The 19,371-nt window shown below is 38.2% G+C and overlaps 1 protein-coding gene across 4 annotated transcripts in view; it reads left to right on the forward strand.

Moving 5' to 3' along the window:
* CCDC175 (coiled-coil domain containing 175) overlaps positions 1-19,371 on the forward strand; it is a 68,561-nt gene that overhangs the window by 13,317 nt on the left and 35,873 nt on the right. For all 4 annotated transcript variants that reach the window (XR_014312865.1, XM_082734967.1, XM_082734969.1 and 1 more), the window contains 7 exons: positions 262-384; positions 4,046-4,155; positions 8,037-8,118; positions 13,198-13,334; positions 15,346-15,456; positions 17,791-17,862; positions 18,792-18,927. Coding sequence is in view for 3 of the 4 variants with exons in the window: in XM_082734967.1 (XP_082591093.1) it covers positions 262-384; positions 4,046-4,155; positions 8,037-8,118; positions 13,198-13,334; positions 15,346-15,456; positions 17,791-17,862; positions 18,792-18,927 (771 nt within the window). In the remaining variant the exon portion in view is untranslated. The remainder of the gene's footprint in view (positions 1-261; positions 385-4,045; positions 4,156-8,036; positions 8,119-13,197; positions 13,335-15,345; positions 15,457-17,790; positions 17,863-18,791; positions 18,928-19,371) is intronic.

The following is a 19,371-nucleotide window of genomic DNA, read 5'->3' on the forward strand; positions in this document are numbered from 1 at the left end:
AAAGATCATTGTTTTATTGCTCTTATGAATTTACTATTTCAACATTTATAATTATAGTTTATTCCTTGTAGTTCACTATTTTTCCTGTGATGTTGCAAAACAAGCAAACCCTTTTTGGGGAGATGGGGTGTGTTTCTGTTGTTGTTGACGGATGAATAATGGTATACTTAGACTGAGTCTGAATTAGATTAACAAAATGAAAACATTCCCTAAACTTTGTTCTCAAGTGTTTTGAATGGTTTATCATTTTTATCACTACAGATCGAGAGATGCAGAAAATCCTGTGAATTTAAGAGAGTGGAGACTTATAAAAAGAGGAAAGAATTGGATACATTAAAACTTCAAGAGTCAAAAATGAAAGAAAGAGTTACGACCAGCACAGTGGTAAGAAATAATAAGCTATGTTTTTTTCAAGCCTGTCCAGGGCACCTAGATATACACTGTGTTAAATATAACCAATAGCAGGTACTTTTTTTAAGGGAGTTAATTTTAACTCATCTTCACGCCATTCCAAGAGGATGTTTTTGACATGTTAACATTTTCTGACATTTTCTTTAAAGTGTTGTAATGCAACTGTGCTTTCTTCTTCGGGATTATGGTCCGAGGAAGGAAGTTTGGAATGCCTTAGGTTCAAATTGCATTTGACGGACCAAAATATTTTAAAAATGAATTTTTAAAAAGATTTTATTTATTTATTTGAGAGAGAGGAGAGAGAGAGGACAAGTGGGGGTGAGGGACAAAGACAGAGGCAGAAGCAGACTCCCCACTGAGCAGGAAGCCTGATGTGGGACTCAATCCCAGGACCCTGGGATCATGACCTGAGCTGAGGGCAGACACTTAACTGACTGAGCCACCCAGGCGTCCTAAAAATGAATTTTTTAAAATGCACTCAGAACTGACCAAATACATACAGAACCATATGTCACATCTCTGTGAAATTGCTTTATTGTACATCCCCAAATGAATAACTACAGGCAAATTCCTCACTTCTGCATGTACGATAATAAAACAGTTTAGTCTCTTCATATACATTGGCCACAGAAGCATTGATATGAAAAGGAGACTATTTGAGTTAGAACATTCTTCGGTGTTTTGCTCTTCTATTTTTTCAAATTGATAGCATTCATTGAAAGCCAGCACTCCTAAATATTTCATGGCCATTATCCTTATTTTAAAGAAAATGGAAGCTTATGAAGGTGATTTAATGGGGGGAAGTAAGTGATAATATCCCTTCTGTGTTAATTAAAACAGAACCGCCTACCAATCCTCTATCACAGTGAGTTGAATTAATGAGTCTTTGGCGTATTCTGTCTGTACTGAGAGCTACTGGTAAAACTATATGGGGCCACAGCCATCACATTTCTTACCAGAAACACCATACTTCTTATCAGAATACTCAGTTAATTCCATTATACTTTTTATAGGGTGGTTCTGATTGTCTTAGTTACAGTGTGTCTATTATGATATCCAATTTATAGAACATAAATAGAATAAAAATTTCTCCCCAATATCTGCCTTTGAAAATATTTTTATTTGTTTTTTAATAGTAGATAGAGAAGCATGAGCGAGGCGAGGCTCAAAGAAAGCAGGGGTTACACCACATAGACTTCATCTGCAGGCCCAAGCTCCTGTCTCTAGTTTGGGCCTCATAAATCTTAAGGAACTCCACCCACCCAGCTTGGGAAGACACAGTATATATTCCTTAACCTGTACTCCAAAGATCTCTAGGACCATTCTGTAAGGCTGGAAGGTGACAAGGATAAACTCAGCTCCAGTGTCCTCTCCACCTCCCCCAAGCTAACCTGCCCACCCCAACCGACCTTACCAATGGAGAACAGCATTTCAAACACAAACTTGACTATCACAGAGACCTGGGGTTTAAATCTGTAATTTTACCAACCTGAAGTTTCCTCACATGTAAAATGGGGTAATAACATTGCCTACTTCAAAGGGCTGGAGCTCAAATGAGGTCCTGCCAATAAGGCTATTAGCTGAGTGTTTTATATTTGGTCAGGGTGGGTGTTCGGGTTGTTACCCACTGAGATCAGAAAACCCATTTTGGCTCTGGATTGAGACAGCAAGGAGCCTCAGGTTAACCTTCATGGGCTGCCCGTGGTTTCAACAACTCTGTAGCTCAGTCACGCTGAGGTGATGTTGCCAGAAAAGGCCAATCGTGTGTGATTCTCAAGATGGCTCCCACGTCCAGGGCAGGGAGGACAGAGGGCAAGGTGGGCCCGATGTGGGACTTCACGGGTCCTCAGCATACAGCCCCTAATCCTTTAAACATTGTGCTCATGTTGAGAGCGGTTATAGGATGACAGACCCTTGTCGACTCTGAAACTAGTTATGACCCAGTAGTGGAGGCATGTGGATACGTTAGAGGAAGAAATGATGAAGTCCCAGAACCTAAGTCAGGTTCGGTGGGGTGAGGAGGTTCGGAGCCGACGACTAAAGAAAGAATTCTTAAGACGTCGTTGGTGCAAAATGGTGGTTTATTAAAGCACGGGGACAGAACCCGTGGGCAGGAAGAGCTGCTGCCCCGGGTTGTGAGGAGTGGTTGGTTATATACACAGGAGTTGGGTAGGTGAGGACAAAGGGGTGTCCAGAAGGGCTATTGGGGCAAAGAATACTATCAGGATATTGAAGGCTTAGTTGCTATCAAGTAAAGACAATTGGAAGTCTGGTGGAAGGTTACATTCCTGCTATCAAGCATCCTTGTTAATGAGATTTAGGTTTAGAAGAAAGTTAACTTTATTTACTTTTCCTTCTACTTCCACCTCCTTCGGTTTTTTTTTATGGAGGGGAGGGTGACATTAGGCTTGAGGAACTGAGTTCTGTGTCTTTGGAAATTGGGCTATTGATAAGGTAACTTCTTTGTTGTAATCTCAAGGACATTTGCAAACCAAGGGAGACTCCTGTCTTGCAGGATTGCGATCTCAGCAAGTTAACTATTTATCATTTTATGGCAGTCAGGGGTGCCTGAGGAATGCTACACATATGGAGGGGAGTGGATGAGGGGGGGGGGTGCAAGGCGCCAGCTCTTGCTTTGTCCTCAGCCAGCCTCCTGCTCCCTCATCAGAAACAGCTGGTGGGGAGCTTTCGGCCACCTGTCTCACCTGGTAAGAATGGGAGCCCCTCTGTGCTCCCCCGCAGGTGTTTCTGAGTCCACACTGATGGTCAGGGTGAGATGGCATTACCCAATCGGCCTGTGGACACTGCACACTGGGGAGTAGGGGAACTTGTCTGATCAGCTCTCTCTCCCCTCCATTCTCCTCTACAGCTGAAATGCAGACCAAGGCTCTATAGATGTTTGCCTCCCCTTTTTCATTTTCCTTTTTTTTTTTTTTTTTTTGAGTAGGGTCCACACTGGCCTTGGAGCCCAACACAGGGCTTGAACTCCTCACCCTGAGATCAATGCTTGAGCTGAAATTAAGAGTTAGATGCTTAACTGACTGAGCTACGCATGTGCCCCTGCCTTCCCTTTTCTTTATTCCAAAACTGCATTGTAAAAATGTTTCATTATGAATTTTCTCTGTTCATACTTCATCCTTTTAAATCATGCTGACATTTTATCACAGTACCCAACTGTAGCATTTCTGAAATACTGATTAAATATTAGGAAAAATTCTCTTCAGTATAAGCATATTTCTCAAAGTAATTTGTTTTTACTTTTTTTGTAATCCTCATTCTAATATCATAGAATATTTTGACGATGATTATGAAAATGGAGATTTGTTTGGATTTTTTTAAAGGTAGTCAAAATGAATTCATTATTTTGAAAGTTGTTTTTATAATTTTCACATTCTCACTGCTGTATTGGTTGGGCTCTCTCCAAAATGTTGGTTTTTTCCTGATGACTTCAGGATTATTTCTGCCCAGGTTTGTTTTATGAAGAAACTATTTTAATAATTGTTTTTTATTTTAGCTAAAGGATACCCCCAGTGTAAAAGTTGAATGGGTGTTACATGAGTATTTAGTGAATCAAACACTGTCATGAATCATTTGGTAAAAATTGAGTGCCATCATTTTATTGAATTTTCAATAGGTTCTTAGTGATCACAATTTAGAGATAGCACGACTACAAGAATCAATAAGACATTGGGAACACGAGGTCGAAGAAATGAAGAAATCCTGTAAGATACTGGAGGATAAAATGTAAGTTTGATACTTTATTTTTTAGCGAAGCATTTCTTTCATTTTTTAAAAAAAATTCTTTTGTATTAGATGAAAACTATATTCTCTTAATTTACTGAATTTTGTGATAGCTTTATAAAACCACCTCTTCATTTGGAAATTAACCAGTCTTTCAGATGAACAAGAGGAAAAAAAAAAGTTGGGGGATGAGGCAGTCATTAGGGAAAAGGCAGGGACTCTTTGGAATGAATTATTCTCACTTCAGTTCCTGACTCCCTACAAACAAATATGCTCCCAGGGGAAGGCATTGGCGGGACCTCCTGTAAGACTCACCTACCCTGGCTATGACAGTTGTTCTTAGTCAGGGGGGACTTACAGAGCTTACTGAGAAAATACAAGGAAGTTTCAGGGCAAAAACTTTGACCCATGCTACTGGGACCATGAACTTGAGGAAATCTGTTCACCCCAATGTGCATAGTCCCTGCTTCCGTGTTTTATTCTGTCTTTACCTACATGCAGTGTCCTGTCATTGGTGAGCCTACGGCTCAGCATGGCCATTTGAAACCCTCTGAGTTTACCTGTCACAGGTCCACCTGTCTTTGGAGATGGACCTGCAGACTTCTCCCAGGAGAATGCTCAGATTTCTCCTCAGAAGGTGTTTGGCCCAGCTCTGATGAGGAAGGTGGGGTCTTATAGTATAAATGTGCCTTCCAGGCCTACCCCTGGGTTCTCCTGATGGTTTAAAAGACAGATTTTGGACTTGGGTAGATTCCCCAGAAGGCAAGTACATGGATCCCATGTGGAATCTGATTATAGTATGGCTTATTCCCACTAGGATCACATGTATTATAATTAAAATTATATCTTCTAAAACAGCAATGGCACAAAAAATGCTGTTTTAGCAACATCTAGCCATAAAATAAGCAATAATCCTTATACTCAGTACCAGATTAATAAGTATAAAAGCTCAAGTAATACTACAATTAAACTCAGAATAAAAAAAATCTCTTTCTCTGAAAGTGATTCAATCGTTTTAGTTCATACGTATTTTAAAGAAAAACTAGCAAATAATCATGGAGGAAGATACAGACTAGCTCTTATTTCTAAGAGTTATGATTAAAAACCTTGTTACACTGATGAAGTTTTATTTATAAGCAGTCTTCATGTTAGCTAATTTGTTTTAAATATATTTAAGAAAGAAATGAGGATTCGTTGATCCATGTTTTTTAAGATTTTATTTATTTGAGAGAGAGAGCATAGGCAGGGGAGCAGCAGCGGGAGAAGGAGAAGCAGACTTCCTGCTGAGCAGGGTGCCTGATGTGGCTTGATCCCAGGACTCATGACCTGGTCATGTCCTGAGCCAAAGGCAGACACTCAACTGACTGAGCTGCCCCTCAGTGATCTATTTTTAATGGCGCATCATATATTTTTTTTCAATTCCAAGAGTTTTCATTCATATGGAATCTCCCTAAAGAAAACTACACTTGATTAATTTGGTGACTGAAGTTTTAGGTTATTAATAAAACTATACTTTTCCCTCTTTACTACCAAGCAAATTAAAAGAAAATTCTTGCATTCATTTTGTTTTTCTCCTTTAGTTCATTTTCTCTGTCTATGGAGGTGGGAAAAGGCACATAAATCTTGCTTGGTAGATTCGAAGAGTCAAACCAGTATTGTTTTGTAATAGTCTATAATATTCTTTTAAGAGCAAATTATACAAGAAACTAAAATAATTTGCACAAATTCGTCTTCCTATTAATCTACAAGCTTTAATTTTTCCTCCATGAAATCTTTAATTTGCAAACTTGTTACATATTTTGAGGTCCAAATATTGAAGGAAAAACAAAAGTCACTCAGCCGTCTGTATGGGGACAGTTAAGAGTAACCCAAGTTAACCACAAGTCCACAGGAGACATCGATAGTCTAAATGTTGTTCATTATTATTGATGTCCAACATGATGTGTTGGCAGCATAAAGGCAAATCCAGTGCCTACCTTTCTAAATGGGTATGGTCTTTCTTTGCCATTCAGCTGGTTTTCAGCACTTAGGAAGTGGGGGATTGGAAGCTAAATCTTGTCTATAAGTGACACGTCATCTGTGACCCAGAGTACATACTTGCCTTTGCAGTGCAAGAGGCTGTGAAAAATAGAGATACTCTCTTTAAAGTGTTGGAATTATTTCAGATGTCGTGATTGCCAGTGACTTCCATCCTGCCAAACTGTAATGATCTAGACTCTTCCTTAAAGCTCTTGAATTCTTAATGGAATTTGACACACTTCTACCTTCTTCTTCTTCTTCTTCTTCTTCTTCTTCTTCTTCTTCTTCTTCTTCTTCTTCTTCTTCTTCTTCTTCTTCTTCTTCTTTAAGGTGTTATTTATTTATTTGAGAGACAGCAAGCGAGTACAGCGAGAGAGGGAGAAGCAGATTTCCTGCTGAGCAGGGAGCCCAATTTGGGGCTTGATCCCAGGACCCCAGGACCATAACCTGAGCCGAAGGCAGAGGCTTAACTGACTGAGCCACCCACACCCCCCACACTTCCACCTTCTTGAAATATTTCCTTCTTGTGGCCTCCCAAACATTATAGTCCTTTATGTCACTCACTACACTGCTCCTTCTCAGGATCCTTAACGGTTCTAATTCTTCTTTCTGGCTCTGAATTTTGGAGTTCTTGGCCCTTTTCTATTCTCACCCTCCATACATCCAGTCTTATGGCTTTATATACCCTCTGTATCCCAGTAACTCCCAAATTTATATATCCAGCACTGAGGAGCAAATGCATAGACTCTACAGCTTAATTGACCTCTCCAGTAGGAGGATATTTGTTAGATATCACAAACATAACATGCCCTAAACAGAACTCTTAATTTCCCACCTCACTGAAACAGCTCTTCCTTCAGCCTTCCATCCATTTACCTAGTTACTCCAGGGAAAACCTAGGAATCATCCACCATTCCTGTTTTCCTCACTACCTAACCCTAACCCAACTAACCAGCTAACCTAACCCAACTCAGATGCCAGCCAAATCCCAAGGTATGTTGTTGCCTTTAACTTCAGAATATATCCTGAATCCAACAGTTTCTTACTGCCTCCACCACTATAATGTTAGTCTGAGCTACGATTCTCCCTTGTGGACCATTGTTATAGCCTTCTGCATTGTCTGTCTTCCTGTACTGTTGTCTTTCTCCACTAAAGTAGCCATAGTCATCTTTACAAGATGGAAATCAGTTCAAGTCTCTCCTCTGCTTAAAAAAAAAATAATCCTTCCCTGGTTTTCTCTGAACTTGTACTTTGTCCTCAAGCCCCTACGTGATCTAGTCTCTGTCTACCTCTCTATCCTTCTCATAATCCTCTCCTCGTCAAATATGCAAAACTTGCTCCTGCCTCAGAATATTATCTCTGGCTGTACCTTCTACGTGAAAAACTCTCTTCAGATTTCACCAATCTGGCCCCTTCTCATCATTCAGGTCCTTCACAAGTCATCTCAAGAGGCCCTCCCTTACCACCTGTCTGAAAGCATTCTGATTCTCAGGATTTCTCTGTCCTTCACTCTACTTTGTATTCTTTAAAGCACTTAACACTATCTGAAATTTATTATTATTATTGCTTTGATAAGTTGCTTATATTCTCAATACTTCACTAGAGTGTAATTTCCATGAGGGTAACAACTTTGAACTATAATACTTATAACACCTGCAGAGTACAAGTGTCTGATAATTGTTTCTTAATAAAGACAGAACATATTACTTCATCAAAAGTAAAATATTTTGCTTATTTTAATGAACATATCAATAATTGTGTTGTATAGGAAGATGGGGGCTGTAAGTTTCTGGTATCATAAATAATTGTGGCTTTGCTGGAAAACATGCCCTAATATGAATCTGTTTGGCTTCCTTTGATCATAGACAATTTTTTGTGAATACAAAAGAAACACTGGAAGGTTCATCTGGTATTGAAAAAGAGGAATTCTTGCAGAAGATAAAACAGGTAGGAAGATGGAAATTAGGACTTTTAGGTTGTAATTCTTTTTTTTTTTTTTTTTAATGATATTGAGGTATGTACCCTCTATCCCTACACTGTGAAGAATTTTGATCAGGAAGGGATGCTATACTTTGTCAAATGCTTTTCCAGCATCTATTGAGAGTATAATATGGTTCTTGTTCTTTTATTGATGTATTGTATCACATTGATTTGTGGATGTTGAACCAACCTTGCAGCCCTGGAATAAATCCCACCTTGTCGTGGTGAATAATCCTTTTAATGTACTGTTGGATCCTATTGGCTAGTATTTTGGTGAGAATTTTCACATCTGTGTTCATCAAGGATATTGGTCTATAATTCTCTTTTTTGATGGGATCCTTGTCTGGTTTTGGGATCAAGGTGATGCTGGCCTCATAAAATGAGATTGGAAGTTTTCCTTCCATTTCTATTTTTTGGAACAGTTTCAGGAGAATAGGAATTAATTCTTCTTTAATTGTTTGGTAGAATTCCCCTGGGAAGCTGTCTGGCCCTGGGCTCTTGTTTCTTGGGAGATTTTTGATGACTGCTTCAATCTCCTTACTGGTTATGGGTCTGTTCAGGTTTTCTATTTCTTCCTGGTTCAGTTGTGGTAGTTTATATGTCTCTAGGAATGCATCCATTTTTTCCAGATTGTCAAATTTTCTGGCGTATAGTTCTTAATGTTCTTATATTTGTTTGCATTTCTTTAGTGTTGGTTGTGATCTCTCCTCTTTCATTCATGATTTTATTTATTTGGGTCCTTTCTCTTTTCTTTTTGATAAGTTTGGCCAGGGAGTAATCAACCTTATTAATTAACCAATCTTATTAATTGGTTCTTTCAAAGAACCAGCTCCTAGTTTCATTGATTTGTTCTATTTGTTTTTTTGGTTTCTATTTCATTGATTTCTGCTCTGATCTTTATTATTTCTCTTCTCCTGCTGGGTTTAGGCTTTTTTTGTTGTTCTTTCTCCAGATCCTTTAGGTGTAGAGTTAGGTTGTGTATTTGAGACCTTTCTTATTTCTTGAGAAAGGCTTGTATCACTTATATATTTTCCTCTCAGGACTGCCTTTGCTCTGTCCTACAGATTTTGAACCACTGTGTTTTCATTATCAGTTGTTTCCATGGATTTTTTTCAATTCTTCTTTAATTTCCTGGTTGACCCATTCATTCTTTAGAAGGATGCTCTTTAATCTCCATGTATTTAGTCTCCATATATTTGAGTTCTTTCCAACTTTCCTCTTGTGATTGAGTTCTGGAGAATGTTCCATGAATGTTCCAGATAGGAAGATGGAAATTAGGACTTTTAGGTTGTAATTCATTTTTGTTTAATATTTTAAACATATTTGAAAAATGTGTAATTTTCTCAAAGTAGATTTTTCATGAATTAATAATAGTCCTGGTCATTGACAGTAATTGATTTAAATATTTCTATCCCCTCCCAAAACTACTTTATCCCAAAGTATTTTAAATATATGAAAGAGCAAATGCTATCTGTGCGAAAATGAATCATTTGGTAACTTGTCATGTGGTTGTGGTTATTTTACATTAGAAATATCCAGACCAATGGATATTTTCATGTGAATTATTAAAAAAAAAAAAAAAAGGAACCTCCTTACTGTTGTGTGGTACCTATAAAGTCTAGCAACCTATACTACACTTAATAATGTCATGAAGTGTTTGAATCAGATTAGGCCCTGAGAGAAATCTCTGGACACTTTAAATCTTAGGTTAAAAGAAATATCCTAAGTACATAATCATGGGTGTAAACCAAATTTTATCCACAAGGTTCTTAGTAGAGCATTCATTGTGATAGTTGAAAAATTAGGGGGAAGATACAGTTAAAGTCCAACAAAAGGGACTTTTGGCTAATTAAGTAATATCTCATAATATGTTACTATATGACAAATAGAACATAAAACATTGTAGGCAGATCTCTTCCAGAATGATTTGAGCTAATTAAATTCTTTCCACTTTTGGTTATGAGTTAGTAGCATTAGGGATGGCTTTTCTCCAGGTTAGACCTACTCTGATTCTTTTAGTTGTGAAGATGCTGAAAGACAGAAACTAGACAAGGTTGGTTGGTTGGTTGGTTGGTTTTTAAAGTTGTCTTTCATTCTCTGGGCAAAGGATTTCTTTTTCCTTTCTATTTATTTCCTATTGGAGGAGCTACAAGGCAGGTTTCAGATAATAGCTCCATAGTTTGTAGCCCCCCAGCTGTCTGGAAACCTGGGATCCCTGTACTGGCATGGCTTACTTGCTCATAGGGGCAAATGAAGAAGGGTTTCCCCTTAATCCATAGCCTTCAGCCAAACTCCATGAGTACAAGTTAGTCACTGCTTCAAAGGAATCGGGGCTCTGACCCATTCATTATTTCCACTGGACTCTTGGTGGCAGACAGTCTTAATTCTCATGAGGTGTAATAAGCAAGCTCAGTGAAGACCTGAAATTCTATGCTAACTTTATTTTTAATTTTCTTATTATAAAATTTCACACAGATACCAAAAAGTATATATACTGTAAATGTACAGACTTTATGTACAGATCTATCTTTTGATGGATGTAATTTATTAGTTATAATGAAGTCCAGTTTATCAACCTACTCCTTTTTGTTTTTTAAGTCCTATGTCATGAAGAAATTCTTCTCCCATGATCTTCTAGAAGCTTTATTGTTTGACTTTTCACATTTAGGATTGACTACAAGGCATCTGGAGTCTGTGTGTGTGCATGTGTACACTGTGAGAGGATGGTCAAGATTTATGTTTTTCCATAAGGTTGTCCAGTTAATTAGCACCATTTAATGAAAATAAGTCTTTGCCTGTTACTATATTGTAATGGCATGTTTGTCATAAATTATATGTAGATCACAAATACATCATAAATATGTATGTAGATCTGTAGACTCTCTATTATGTTCCTTTGGACTTGTCTCTCCTCACATTAAAACCAGACTTTCTTAATTAGCAGCTTTAACATAAGCCTTTATAGTTACTAGTATAAATCCAACTTTGTTTTTCAAGATTGCATCTATTCTTGGCCCTTTGAATTTCTATCAGTCTGTCAAGTTCTGCCAAAGAACCTGTTTACATTTTGACTGGAGTTGCATTATATCTATAGATCAGGTTGGGTCATATTTGTTAATATATTTTTTTAAGATTTTATTTATTTGTCATAGAGAGAGAAGCGAGAGCGAGCACAGGCAGACAGAGTGGCAGGCAGAGGCAGAGGGAGAAGCAGGCTCCCCGCCAAGCAAGGATCCCGATGTGGGACTCGATCCCAGGATGCTGGGATCATGACCCGAGCTGAAGGCAGCCATTTAACCAACTGAGCCACCCAAGCATCCCATGTTTGTTAATATTTTAAACCAATATTAATGTAATGTGACATAACATTACATTTTTACAATATCGAGTCTTCTGACCCATGAACTTGGTGTGCCTCATTTACCTGAGGTGGTCTTTGTTTCCTTTGACATAGTTTGGTTTCACTATGAGATGTCCACGTATTCTTTTTTTATTTCTCCTGTGTGGGATTCATTGGGCTTCTTAAAGTCATGAATTACTGTATTTTATAAGTTCTGCAAAATTCTTAGTCATTATCTGTTCACATATTTCATTCTTTTTCCACTTCTTCTGAGACTCTGATCATATGTAGGTATGTACATTGTGTGTGTACAGTTATTTGTACTAATATATGTTTTTCTCTCTGTATTTTTACCCTTTCCTGTATTTTCTGCCTTTTGTCTCCCCCTGCTGTATTCTGGGCAGAATGGCCTTATTTTGGCTCTTATTTTTGGCTATTGCATTTTTTCATTGGTAATTTTCAAATCTGCTTTGTCATTCTTCACCATGTCTAATTCCTTGCTGTAACTTTCAAGTATTTCTAATATTTCTTTGATTATAGTAAGCACAGTACTTATATAGTTCAGTGTCTAATTCCATTCAGTAGCGGATGTTTTTGTAGATTTGTTTTCTGCAGTCTGTTGTTTCTGCCAATCTTTGTTCATGCCGTCTTACTTCCTTCTGTTCCTGGTGGAAAACTGTACACCAGACATTGTATTCGAATAAAAGAAATGTAGAAACAATCTGAAGTTTAGGATGATCGTATCTTCCTCAGAAACAGACTTCCATTTATTCCCATCCAGCCACTTTAATGCAACTTGACATGTCCTGGTGAACAAAATCAGGCTGGACCATGTCTTACTAGCTTCCAACTTCCCCTTCTTCAGGATGTGAAGCTTTTTGGGATCCCAGACTGAAGTGGTGGAAGGTTTCTCAGACTCAACACCTGGGGGAGCTGTACCTGTTGATTTTTGCCCCTCTTGTCAAGTAAGAAAGTGAAATTCCCCCAAGTGTCTTCTTCCATGTCAGTAAATGTCCTCAGAGTGAAAGGAGTTTTCAGTGCTAGATTGACTACTCTGGATTCTCAGTTTCTTGTAGAATTCCTCATTATCTTGTTTGTTCTCCAGCACTTCTAATATTTTTTTTTTCATGCAGCTATTTTAGTAGTCCTCAGCCAGAAGGTTATTTTGAACTACTCAGCCCAGGACTCTTACTAAACCTGACTTTCTTACCTCATTTGAAGTAATTCAATAGAAACATCTTAAGTACAAAGTTAAGTACAAAGTTCACTAATGAGCACTATTTTTGTCCTTGAATAGAAGTATTTAACAAGAGGCAGCCATAGTTTCTCATCCAAGAGGTTTTGAGGCAGAGCTAGTGTTGATGTTATATTTTCTTTTCCCAAGTGTAGGATGTACAGATCCTGCCAGATGATCTCAGTTTATTAATCCGGGTTCTTATTTCAATATGAATTATGATTCCATGGTTTTTCCATCGTGTTTACTACCTTTCTACATTTTTGTCATAATTTATAGGAGAGGCCCCAAGGTGTGTAATTGCATATTGGTTATAGAATTACATCACTCAGTAAATGTATGGCATACTTACTGTGTGCAAGGTAATTTGCCTAGTGCTGTGGAGTTGCCCGCATGACTGATGCCCCTCCAAGGAAATGTGAAGCACGTCCTCTACTTCAATTGCTTTGTTGTGTTTTTTTTTTTCCCCTAGATCGCTGAGCAACTACACAAAAATCGTTTACAGAACAAGGATCTACGGGAGAAATTTCAGACTCTTATCAGACAATATAAGATTGTCTTAAGCGAGGAGGATAAACTTTATATGCAGAAACAGAAAATTTACGAAGAGTATGTTTCTATCCATGATCCGTAAATGAATCAGCATGCCATAGTTATGGGGTGCCCTCCCTGGCCACAGAATGGTGACTCTCCACTTCAGCTTCTCCTAGTTTTCAAATCTGTTGACAACCGTGAAATATTATTTACCCCAAACACATAAGCACACTCCTAATCTGCCTCTCTATGCACTGTGTAATGCTTTCCTCCTTTGGGTCAGATCAGATCCCTAAGTACCGTGTGCATTATATTTACTTCTAAATCAGCTCCCCCCCCCCCAAAAAAAATCCTGCTGATCCTATGAGACTGTCTAGAGAAACTGTGAGATCCACCTTCATCAGAAACTGGCTCTGTACCTCTATTCCCTATCTCAGAGAAAGCTTTGGTCACTGAGACTGGGAAATTATTCAAGGAAATTCCTATCTTTTACTACCTGTTGGACTCCATTCAAGCACCAAGGTTAGTCAATGCCACCTCCCCGAAGTGTCTCAGATATACCCCATTTTCTTCTCCAACTCCATTCTCTAGTTTGTCCCTCCAAAGCTCTCCCCACTTGCAGCTTTTCCCCCTTCTCTCGTTGTCCTCCCTTCCACCAGAATGATCCTTCTGAAACCTATATCCCCTTAAACATGGCTCAGTAGATAGTGGGCATTCACCAATAGTTTCTTAATGAATACAGAACAACATCTTGCAAGCATGAATTCTTTGAGCAATAATCCATCACCACAGGTGACGTGAGATTACTGGGGAGCGTAATTACAGTGTCCGGGAGCACTGACGTGAAAACCGTGGGGTATTGGAGCTGCAGGCAGTTTTGCGATCATTATATCTCATCCAATTTGAACTGGTACTGAGAATCTGTTGTTAGGAGTTCTTTAGGCAAAAATTTCCCCCAGAGCAATACTGTTATCAGTTTTAATCATAAATTGTGCTGGTGAGAAACAATTGTTAACACTTAAACATTTACTGTCATTCCTGGTTTTTGTCTTCAACTGGGGCTGCCCTAACTGAACCCCACACTCTGGGTGGTTTCAACAACAGAAATTGATTTCTCCATTCCAGAGGCTGGGTGTCCAAGATCAGGGTGCCTGCATGGTCAGGTTCTGATAAGAGCCCTTTTTCCTGGCTTGCACATGGCTGCCTTCTCACTGCGTTTTTACACAGTAGAGAGAGGATGAGGACAAGCTCTCTGGCGTCTCTTCCTATGAGGGCCTCCACCCCATCATGACCTCATCTAATCAGGTGACCTGATCTCTTCGCAAAAGCCCCATCTTCAAATACCATCACCCTGGGTGTTAGGCCTTCACCATATGAATCTGTGGGGGACATAGTTGCATCCATAGCAGTTTTGAAGATGAGACACAGAAACAGAACAATTTCTGTTACAGGAATGCCCCTATCAATGTCTGGAAAAAACTGACATTGAACAAAACTGTATGCTTCCCATTATTCTCTCTGCAAATGGGAGACAAAATATAACCACTTTGTATAGAATGCCTCGTGGGTGCCATGCTACACACTGGCTTGCGCCCTTTTCATCGCATTTAATCCTGACACATGGTGAGCATTTGTAGGCCCTATTTTATGAAGGGGGAAACTGAGGCTCATCCACAGGCAGAGTTTCTTCCTGAGGTCACACTGCTAGAAAAAGGTAAACCCAAAATTTAAAGTTGTTATGACTGGTTCCTTCACTCTTCACAAAAGAACATGGTAGAATTGATAAATGCATTACAAGGGACATCCCCACTCAGGGATGGAGTCTATAGTATCCTTCTTGTGGTTTATTAATTAATAATTAATTAATGCTTGGGGATTTTTAGAAGTTTAGATTTAGCCACGACTAGCAAAAAGATTCTGTTTCTATTTTTACTCATTTGTTCAGTTAATAGTTTATGAGCTGAACTTCCCAGCTTACTTTCTTACATTCTTATTTGTGACTCTGTATCCTCCCTTGCTGAGGAGTGAAGATGATGATTTCACCCTTCCACATAGGATAACTCTGGGTTTTTTTTTTTCATGGTAGGAATCAGAAACAACTGGTATTCATTTCTCAGAAAGAAAACTTCCTATCACAAAGAAAAGTAGACATCAAAAATATGGAAGAAGGACTTGTCACGCTCCATGATCTTCATCGGTAGGCCTTTGAAACTTTTCGTCTTCGTCTTCTCTGCATTTATTTTTTAACATACGATAACAACAGAGCTGACAACCTCTGATATCTTATAGAAAAGGAGACTTATAATTCACTGTCTCTGTTTTACACTCTAGAAGTGTCATTATCATCGAACCTATCATTGAAAGGTTAGGCAGGTCCTAAGTTCCATAAAAGCTACATGTCCATACAAGGACATGAGAAATGGACCCATTAACACTCCAGTAACAAGAATGTGCCTGAACATTGTCACAACACTGGCCCCCCTATGGTATTCATTTCTGCCACTCTAAATACCTTTAATTTTTCTGGTTGAAAAAATAATGCTTGCACCTGATTTTAAAATTCAAATATAGAAATGTTTAGCTTAGAGGAGTAAAAGTTACCCTAATCTCCCTACCCTTCCCCCAAGATCTCACTGTTAACAGTTTGCTATATATGCTTTCCATATAGGAGTATGTTTGTACATCTAGAAATGGGATTGTCCTTTTCTGAAACTAGAATTTTTCCACTTACATTTGGGTAACTTACACAATGTTATGCTTCAGTTGTAGCCCAATAAAAATCTGAAAAAAATTTATCTGGGAGAAACGATAAATATGGTAAATGATAACGTTTGGAGAACTTGGTAAAGGGTATAGGGGAATGTTTGTATTAGTTTTTACACTTTTCTGATTTTAAAACTATTTCAGAAGAATACAAAATTCTCTATATGTGACCTCATTCCTCATTCTTTCTTCAACTATATAATCATTCTTTTACAGATTATGTTGTGTTATTTAACCAGTCCCCTCCTGATGGACTTTGTTTTTGTGTTTTCTTTGTGTATATGTGTGTGTATGTGTGTTTTCTATATTACAAGCACTATTCAAAGTTCATATCACATAAAGATATACTTTAACATGTATATCTCTGCCCACCTGTACAACTATTTCTTTATAATAAAGTCCTTTAAAGTTGAATTACTGGATCAAAGGGGTTATATATTTTTTCATTTTTATAATTTGAATACATTTTGTTATTTGAATACAGGGCAGTGGAGCAACTAGCTTATAGTACTAAGATAGCGGTGATTGAATTTGACCTGTACCAACAGAAATCTAGAACATGCAGGATGTGTGGATTGCTTGTCCTTATGCTGTTAAACAACATACTTAAACATCTGTTTCATGTGTTGGTTTCAGACGGGAAACTATGAACTCTTCACTGTGAAAGAGCAGGAAAACAGAATTAGTTTGAGTAGGGCTCCTATTTTCCACATGATTAATAGAGATTCCATAACTGGTTGTTGTGCCATCATTGCTCTGGGCACCAGGAAGCTCAGAGCCAAATTTGTGACCCAATAACTTCTTCCACTTAGGACTTTGTGTATTACTATTGTGTTATTTTAAACTAGTTCAACTTCTCAGTGAATTAAACCAAATATATAAGTAAATAAAATCACTGAGGTTGGGGTACATTGTGAAGAAACTTGCAGTTCCAGGGAGGATAATAAATTTATTGAGGTAGGAAATCAAGAGCCCAGACTATGATTCAAATGGAGAAAAAGGACGGAACACAGTTGTTTCTAGTTTCACAGCATTACCTATTCTGTTTCAGTTATGAATATTTCTATTTTTCAAAAGACAAAGTCATATTTTATTTTTCTATGTCTGAAGCACTCAATAGGAAAAAAGGGAATAAAAATAATCGAGTCTTCTAAAACTTGTGTTAGACTCTTCATTCATCTTCTATCATCTCAGATTCACAAGAAAATCTTCCATCCTCAATTGTTACTTACCCCTAGTACAAAAATCAATATAGGCTTTCTCAATTATATGTTGCATCAAATTAGGACTCAGTCTAGAATCCAAAGTTCCTCACCAGTTTGTTGACCTTCACCTGTCCCATGTCACCATTATTACTTCCCTCAATGTCCTCTGTCTGCAGCAAGTCCATGTTGGTCAGAAGAGTCCTGACTTGCTTCTCCTTTTCCGTGTCTTTGCAAAAGATGATATCCTTTCCATCATGGGATTTCACCTCCATTCTGTGAATCTGTCTTCCTCCCTCTGTTAAATATTAAACTCCAATAAGCTTTCCTCGATTGTCTCCCTAGACTCTTTCTTCCCTCCCTTGGGTGTCCACCACAATACTTGCACTTGTATGAAATCATAATTTTCTCTGAGTCTACCACTACCTTTAGTTGTTTCACTATGTTTGGTTTGTCTCCCAATTAGATGGTAATCTTCTTGTGCACAAGAATGATATGTCAAGTCTTTTATAAATTCTGCTGGCTTCCACAAATGCAAAACCCAACGTATGTTTTCTTGTTTTTAGAGCAACAAAGTCACTTTTTCGGAAACAAATAGAAATCCTGAGTGATAACCTGGGAAGAGAAAATCAGAGATGGTAAAAAAAAAAAATTCATTTGTGTTATGAGTAGTATATGTTTATCTTAATGAATAGTGCCCCAGCTTAGGGAGGAAGTCAGAGTACTTGTTGCTGCCTGGAGTCCAAGGAAATTAGTTTCCTAAATTAAATTTTGGGTTCTCTCAGGTCTAGATGTGTTTGTTATTTTGATGTTGGGACATTGAACAGAACCAGAGTTTCTCATTTCAATCAAGTGAACTCACCAAAGAGTGAAATTGCTGACACTGGTGCAGTACCTCTTGCTTACCAGGCTTTGGTGTGGACCAGTAGAGGAGCGCTGATAAATGTACGGGCTCTGAAGATGGGCTGCTTTGCTGCTCTGTCTTCTACCAGCTCTGTGCCCAAGGCCACATTATTTAGCAATCTCTCGTCTCCCGTTCCTACAAAGTGGCCAATGATGGTCGCACTCACCCTGTGAGGTCACCATGAATGGTAGATGATCTGTATCAAATATTGAGATGACTCCCTGGCACCTAGGAAGTATTTGCAAAAAATTAACTGTATTTTATTGTTGTTGTCATTGCTATTCATATCATGTACAAGACTTCAATTGCAGAGTTTTACGCTCCTCCAGTGTAGCATTTTTATGCGGCCATGGAGGGAAAAGTTTGGAGAACCCAGAAGATGAAATCCCTTATTAGCACTCTGGGTAATTTAGGGAATTTCACTACTATTCCTGCCTGGGTCTCTTCTCTTAGCCATCTGCTCCTGAACCTTTCCCATTTCTATCCTTTACCTAAAGGAGGGGAGCTGCCACATGTGGTCTGTCCACTGTCCTATTGGATGTATAATCATATTAAGATTGAATTCTTTTATCCAATTCTTTCATTCTAAGCATTGAATTCTTTCATCTTTTCAGTACACCATTATGTCAATTTAACATTGACTCTTTGTGTTCGAATTTCTAGTGTTATAACTCAGTGGAGAGTAGCTTGTTTGAGGAAAAAACACGCCCGTTGGAGAAAGCAGATAAAAATTGAAATAGGAGAAATTTTAGATAAAACTCAGAGTTTGGAGCTCAGACGCGCTGAATTATTGCAAGAGGTAAAGGAAGTCTAAGAACTTAATTGGATTACTCCGAGTTAGTACAGCCTTAGAATTACTACCTCGTTATCAGTGATTCTCCTTCAACACCTGATTCAACCTTAACTTGTTAAAAGATGTTTTCCTTTCTGGCAATGTTTAGAGTGCATTGTTTAACTTTCTTAAGGAGTGTATCTATTTGTGGTGTATTAAGTGTAGGAATTTAGCAAACAAAGCAGCACTTCTCTCTAGAAGATGCTTTTGAAACAGGCCACCAGAAACTTATTTGATGTTAACTTTTAGGGAAGCTCTCTCTAAAAAAAAAAAAAGATATTAAACATAACTTTAGCTCTAGTATTGGCCCTCTGACCGCTGTCCCCACTCCATATTTCCTCCTACTGTAGCTTATAGATTTTGTCTGGTGAATAAATTAACCTCTGTAGGGAAAATGAAGTGTTCCTCTCA

This window comes from Mustela nivalis (assembly GCF_964662115.1).
Source record: "Mustela nivalis genome assembly, chromosome: 6".
NCBI lineage: Eukaryota > Metazoa > Chordata > Mammalia > Carnivora > Mustelidae > Mustela > Mustela nivalis.